The 7,268-nt window shown below is 50.5% G+C and overlaps 1 protein-coding gene across 1 annotated transcript; it reads right to left on the minus strand.

The window, feature by feature from the left end:
- Positions 1-3,843: 3,843 nt before the first annotated feature.
- LOC123080787 (phospholipase A1-Igamma1, chloroplastic) lies at positions 3,844-5,800 on the minus strand. The gene has a single exon (XM_044503737.1). It carries the CDS (start codon positions 5,695-5,697, stop codon positions 4,066-4,068), a length of 1,632 nt encoding a protein of 543 aa, XP_044359672.1. The 5' UTR covers positions 5,698-5,800; the 3' UTR covers positions 3,844-4,065.
- Positions 5,801-7,268: the final 1,468 nt, after the last annotated feature.

The raw sequence follows: 7,268 nt of genomic DNA on the forward strand, positions 1-7,268 counted from the left end.
ATCAAAAAACGCTTAATAGTACTTTCAAATGAATACATACCGTGACAAGTTTTGAAGGAGTTCAAAATAGATCAGCAAAGAAGGAGTTCTTGGCTGTGTTACAAGGTGTGAGTATTGAGTAAGACTCAAGACCTAACCACAGCAGAAGAGAGAGAAAGGACGAAGGTCGTCCCCTATGCTTTAGACGTAGGCTCTACAGTATGCTATGCTGTGTACCGCACATGAAGTGTGCCTTGCCATGAGTTAGTCAAGGGGTACAATAGTGATCCGGGAATGGATCACATGACAGCGGTCGAACTTATCCTTAGTATCTAGTGGACTAAGGAATTTTCTCGATTATGGAGGTGAAAAAGGAGTTCCTCGTAAAGGGTTACGTCGATGCAAACTTTGACACTAATCCGGATGACTCTGAGTAGTAAACCGGATTCGTATAGTAGAGCAGTTATTTGGAATAGCTCCAAGTAGCGCGTGGTAGCTGCATCTACAAGATGACATAGATATTCGTAAAGCACACACGGATCTGAAAGGTTCAGACCCGTTGACTAATAACCTCTCTCACAAGCGAGATATGAACAAACCCCATGGGTGTTGGATTCATTACAATCACATGGTGATGTGAACTAGATTATTGACTCTGGTAAACTCTTGGGTATTAATCACATGGCGATGTGAACTAGATTACTGACTCTAGTGCAAGTGGGAGACTGTTAGAAATATGCCCTAGAGGAAATAATAAATTGGTTATTATTATATTTCCTTGTTCATGATAATCGTTTATTATCCATGCTAAAATTGTATTGATAGGAAACTCACATACATGTGTGGATACATAGACAACACCATGTCCCTAGTAAGCCTCTAGTTGACTAGCTCGTTGATCAATAGATGGTTACGGCTTCCTGACCATGGACATTGGATGTCGTTGATAATGGGATCACATCATTAGGAGAATGATGTGATGGACAAGACCCAATCCTAAGCCTAGCACAAGATCGTGTAGTTCGTTTGCTAAGAGCTTTTCTAATGTCAAGTATCATTTCCTTAGACCATGAGATTGTGCAACTCCCGGATACCGTAGGAATGCTTTGGGTGTACCAAACATCACAACGTAACTGGGTGGCTATAAAGGTGCACTACAGGTATCTCCGAAAGTGTCTGTTGGATTGGCACGAATCGAGACTGGGATTTGTCACTCCGTGTAAACGGAGAGGTATCTCTGGGCCCACTCGGTAGGACATCATCATAATGTGCACAATGTGACCAATGAGTTGATCACGGGATGATGTGTTACGGAACGAGTAAAGAGACTTGCCGGTAACGAGATTGAACAAGGTATCGAGATACCGACGATCGAATCTCGGGCAAGTACCATACCGGTAGACAAAGGGAATTGTATACGGGATTGATTGAATCCTTGACATCGTGGTTCATCCGATGAGATCATCGTGGAACATGTGGGAGCCAACATGGGTATCCAGATCCCGCTGTTGGTTATTGGCCGGAGAACATCTCGGTCATGTCTGCATGGTTCCCGAACCCGTAGGGTCTACACACTTAAGGTTCGATGACGCTAGGGTTATAGGGAATAGATATACGTGGTTACCGAATGTTGTTCGGAGTCCCGGATGAGATCCCGGACATCACGAAGAGTTCCGGAATGGTCCGGAGGTAAAGATTTATCTATGGGAAGTCCCGTTTTGGCCACCGAAAGAGTTTCGGGCGTCACCGGTAATGTACCGGGACCACCGGAGGGTTCCGGGGGTCCACCGGGAGGGGCCACCAACCCCGGAGGCCTGCGTGGGCCAAGTGTGGGAAGGGACCAGCCCCTAGGTGGGCTGGTGCGCCTCCCACAAGAGGCCCAAGGCGCAGGGAAGGGGGAAGGGGGAAACCCTAGGCTCAGATGGGCCTAAGGCCCACCTAGGGTGCGCCCCCCTCTCTCCCCCTCTGGCCGCCCCCTAGATGCATCTAGGGCTGGCCGCACCCCTTGGGGGGAAACCTAGATGGGGGGCGCAGCCCCTCCCCCTCCCCTATATATAGTGGGGTTTTTGGGGCTGCCATAGACAATGAGTCTCCCTCTCTCTTGGCGCAGCCCTACCCCTCTCCCTCCTCGTCTCTCGCAGTGCTTGGCGAAGCCCTGCTGGAGTGCCACGCTCCTCCATCACCACCATGTCGTTGTGCTGCTGCTGGACGGAGTCTTCCCCAACCTCTCCCTCTCTCCTTGCTGGATCAAGGCGTGGGAGACGTCACCGGGCTGCACGTGTGTTGAACGCGGAGGCGCCGTGGTTCGGCGCTTAGATCGGAAACAACCGCGATCTGAATCGCTACGAGTACGACTCCTTCATCCGCGTTCTTGCAACGCTTCCGCTTAGCGATCTACAATGGTATGTAGATGCACTCCCCTTCCCCTTGGTGCTAGATTACTCCATAGATTGATCTTGGTGATGCGTAGAAAATTTTGAATTTCTGCTACGTTCCCCAACAGGCCTTTGTGGTGGCATGGGGTATATTTTGACGGCGTCACAAGCGAAGTGCTCCCTCCTAAGCTTGATGAAGGCGTTGTGGGATGCTGATCCCAGTTGAACAAAGGCACATGTTGCAACCCAGATTTATATTGTAGTGACTGAAGCATGCTATGTAGAGATGTACTATTGAATGATGATGGATGGCTTGGTTGTAACATAGTGAAAGAAAAAACCTCCCGACGTGTTATGCTGCCGAAATTTCTAGGGAAATTTGCCCCGTCTTGTCAAAATTTTGTCCTTGTTTGTAAGAAAACAGGAACTATAGGGTGTCATCTGCAAGATGTTAGGGCCTTCATTGCAAAAATTAATACACTTTTGTCCTTGATTGCAAGAAGACAAAACTATAGGGTTTCGCCTTCAGATCCGCAGTTTGCATCAAGTTTACAAAAAATATGTTGGCCGCTATTACCTGTTTTTACTTATAAATATTAAGACAGAAGCATTGGGAAGAACTTACCAGCCTGAGCACGTGTGCGCATGGTGTGGGTGGGCACTGGGCACTCGCGACGGGATCGCCAAGAGGATAAAAACCCTAGCCGCCGTCTGGGGGAACACATCGGGGAGAACTTATCTTAGGATCCCATTCCGGCAGCCGAGGTCAGCATCGAATAATCCGATCCACAGCCACGGTGATGATGACCATGTACGGAAGTGTAGACACACATGCCTTGATTTCTCTCATAGGGTACGCTCGCAGTGCACGCTAGTACTAAATTGTTCTGTGTGTTCCCTAACGCATGAATCTACAGACCTACCGATCCACCCATCCATCAATCTATATGTATGCGATATGGTCGGACTCGGCTTGCCGGTGGCATTATTTTGGGCAGCAACGACGACGGAGTAACGTACCATGTTCAGGTTGGTTGCTAGCAACGAGGAACGCGTGACGATGGCGATGCATGCATGTACGATGCATAGAAGCACGGGACGGACGATTTGTTGCATGCGGGTGACAGGTCAGGCCGGGTCCATGCACGCACGACTCAAGTGTCCGCCCGCTTATATCCATCTGGCAGCATCTATAAGCACCATATCGATCGAAGAAAAAACCGGACATGCCCATCATCAAACGGCGTGTAGTGTAGCGCGTGTTCCATTCTCCGAGTCCGGTGTCCAAGTTGCGCAAAGTCTTTTTTTTACACAGTACCCATCATCAAATATGTTTTCATCTGGTACATATTCGTTACTGTGCTCACGTTTTTCTTGTGCAAATTAACTTGATCAAAGTCTACAAAACTTGACTCTAGGGAAAAATTTATATACACTTCAATTTGGTAACGAGATAGTAAGACATTTCACACACCTCGTACAAAAAATATCCCACTTTAACTAGTGCTCTTTATCTTATTTTTATTATTGGCAGACAATAATTTACCATAAGATTATTTGATGCTCGAAAATTCCATTAAGGCTACTCCATTTTCTAAGATAGGGTAACTCGATCGTAACTAACTAGTATAGTCATGGCAAGTATATATATACTACTTGCAATATAGTGATGATGAATTGACATGTGCATGTCCGGCCCATGATGGAACGATCAGACGTTGGCGGTGGCGGTGGCGGCAGCGGTGGCCTTGGCGGTGACGGGGGCGGCAAGGCCGAGCTCAGCGAGGTGGAGATCGGTGTCTTCTGGGTGTTCCTCAACATTCCTCGGGCGATGCGGCAGCATCCACCGCCCATCCTCCGTCCTGACCATGCCCTTGTTCAACTCCTGGCGCCACCCGTCAGGCACCATGTGCTCGTCCATGAGGAAGTCGGCGGCCTTGTTCACGAGTGCCGGGTCCCTACCCCCGAGCTTGAACTCCTTGCCGCGGCCCTGGTAGCCGTCGAGAAGGTGGAGGTGCGCTTCGAGGTTGTGGTAGCACGCGAGGTCGAAGACGTCCTTGAGGAAGGGCGAGAGCTTGTGGTCGAGCGCCAGCTCCACGCCGATGTGGGAGTAGACGCTGGGCAGGCCGAGAGCCCCGGCGATCCGCAGCAACGGCATCGGGAGGACGGCTTCGGTGAAGATGCCGGGCACCTTGGGCACCGAGTCGTGCACGTTCAGGATGCGCAGCGCCTTCACGCCCAGCTCGCCCTCGAACCGCTCCCTGAACATGGGGTTCCCCACGCGCGGGCCCGAGTAGGAGAAGACGCAGACCGGGGCCTTGGCACCTCCGGTAGACACGTTGGCGCGCGTCTCGGCGATGTCGTAGGCGCAGAGCACGGCAAGCGCGGCGCCGAGGCTGTGGCCGGTGACGGTGACGCTCACCTCCTCGCCCTGCCCGGTGTACCGCTCCACCAGCTTCCGCACCTCGGCGAGCACCTGCTCCCGCGCCGAGTACTTGCAGTACTTGCAGTCGGGGTTCTTGCTGGTGTAGAGCTCCGCGAAGCCCTCCTCCACCTTCACGCTCGGGTCAGGGCACGGCAGCCCAAACTGGCCGATGGGCTTGAGGAACGCGGTTATGTCGGCGATCCACTCGAGCTTTGTGACGGTGCCTCGCCAGGCGACGGCGATGTCCCGGCGGCCGATGCGCGCCGTCTCTTCGTCCGTGGACACGGCGATGAAGCCGATGAAGGTACCGGTCTCGCTCCACATCCGGTCATCGCTGGGGTTGTGCTTCTGGACGCCGAAGCTGGGGAAGCGGGCGTGCGAGGTGGCGTAGAGGTAGCGGGTGACGTCGTAGCCGACGCCGGCGAGGCCGACGTTCTTGAAGAAGGAGTCCTGGGCGTACTTGCAGGTGCCGGCGTAGCGGGAGTAGCGGTCGTAGTCGAAGGAGTCGTAACAGGCCTGCGAGAACTCGCCGTAGCGGATGAGCTCCCCGCGGAGCGTCCTGTCGATGGGGTCCAGCAGGCCGTCCCAGTCGTTGCAGCCGTGCATCTCCCGCCACCGCGACGTCAGCTCGCCGTCGGAGCGGCCGGACTCCTCAGCCAGGGTGCCGCGCTCCATGTCCCCGACGAAGGAGTCCGCCTTCTTCTCCTTGGTCGGTGGCGCTTCGTCGGCTGACACCGCCGACGTGACATGAGACGACGGGCGTCGTGGCCGAGAGGTAGTGTACGCTCCGTGGATGCCGGTGGGAGGCTTCTGCAGGAGGAGCAGGCGGGCAGCTGGCGGCACGGTCCGGCCGGCAGGGCTGCCGAGGAGGGAGTGTGCGTTGAGCGAGAGGTTAGAGGAGCACGACATGGTCGACATTGCTGATCGATGGATGGATGGATGGATGTACGTAGGTTTGTGAGGTTGAGCACGTACTAGCTGGAGAAACTGTTGGTTTGAGTAGCTGATGGATGGATGGGTCGATGGGGTTTGAGAGGTTGGGTCACGGGTATGTATAGTTGTATGGAAAACACTACACGTTCGCGCGGCGTGGAACACGTTTGACAGCTCCGATTCGTACGTACGTCGCCAGAGTTCACATGCGCATGAATGGACAGGTGCGCCTAGCTAAGAAGAAGAAACTAGGTCTACAGTGACTGATTTCACAAAGTTACAGAAAATTTCTGCGGAGACCAGATCTTTTCCTCTTCGATTTCTATTAAAAGAAACAAGAGAAGGATGACCATATATATGGTGGTGTTCATCGACCTCTAAGCATGCGACAGTATTCTTTTTTTTTTTGCAGGCAATCACCACTGGCAACATGCAACAGTACTCTAAAAGTTCCTTTGGTGTCGTCATCTTTATTTGTTCTAAAAAAAATCTCTAAAAAGGAACACCCACACTTAGACAGCTAGGTTCCTTGCGGTGAAGCCCGTCCTCCCAGGTTTAAGTCATAGGCTTGACACATGTGGTCTCATTTCTTTTGAATTTATTTCAGCCTCTCCGACGCTATTATTTTAGCAAGAACTGCAGCTATAGTCTCTCGGATGTGCTCAGAAAGATAAGGTGTGGGCTCATGTTCATAGGGGTGAGTGTATGTGGGTGTTTGTGAGCCTTTGTGTTTTAACATGTTTTTTTTTATTTTGCGCATCGTGTTTTAACATGTTTAAGGAAATTAAGTGATCACTAAGTGTCAAAAGCGTTCTTATATTATGGGACGGAGGGAGTAGCTAATTAGCTACTCTAATGGAAGGGGGGGGGGGGGCAACTAAGGGATGCAACGGAATCAGAGAAGCATTGAAGTGGTTGAGGCAAGCAACAGGTGGAATGAAGTAGCGGTGATTCTTGAGGATTGCGTGGAGTTTGTTAGATTAATTGGGAAGGTCGAGTTATGCATTACTTCAAGTGAATGAAGTTTTTTTCTAATCAAAATTCATGTATACGAGTCGATGAGCTCCCCAACTATTTGTTAATCTTCTCAATGGATGATGTAACAATTATATTAAATATATTAGTGAAGTCAATCATGTTGGCCTTACCTAAAAAGAAAGAAATAATATGTCTAGGTTTTTCTCATCGGTGCATGATGTCAATGTATATACATGTATTCATATGTCTTCCTTATATATACTAGACTTGGCAGTATAGTCGTATGCAAGGAGCTCTTCTAGAAGGCCATACCCCAGACCATGGAGGGAAGGGTGTTGTAACATCAAAATCAAGGGTCAAGAATACTGAGAATACAAGACATCTAAGAGATATGTTTCTTTTGTTTGGTATGATCTTCCAGGCCAGATCAGGTTGTTCTTGACTTGGAGGCTAGATAGGACACATATATGTGGACTTAAAGGCCATGACGAATGACAAGAAACTCTGGAGCCATGAAAACTAATGGAAGCCCTTGCCGATCTAGGATTTAGACATTTTAGCCACTCACGCATCCTGTA

This window comes from Triticum aestivum, chromosome 3D, assembly GCF_018294505.1.
Source record: "Triticum aestivum cultivar Chinese Spring chromosome 3D, IWGSC CS RefSeq v2.1, whole genome shotgun sequence".
Taxonomy (NCBI): domain Eukaryota; kingdom Viridiplantae; phylum Streptophyta; class Magnoliopsida; order Poales; family Poaceae; genus Triticum; species Triticum aestivum.

Bases quoted from the DNA above. Each gene is read 5' to 3' on its own strand.
- LOC123080787 (XM_044503737.1), bottom strand. From the start codon at position 5,697: ATGTCGACCATGTCGTGCTCCTCTAACCTCTCGCTCAACGCACACTCC.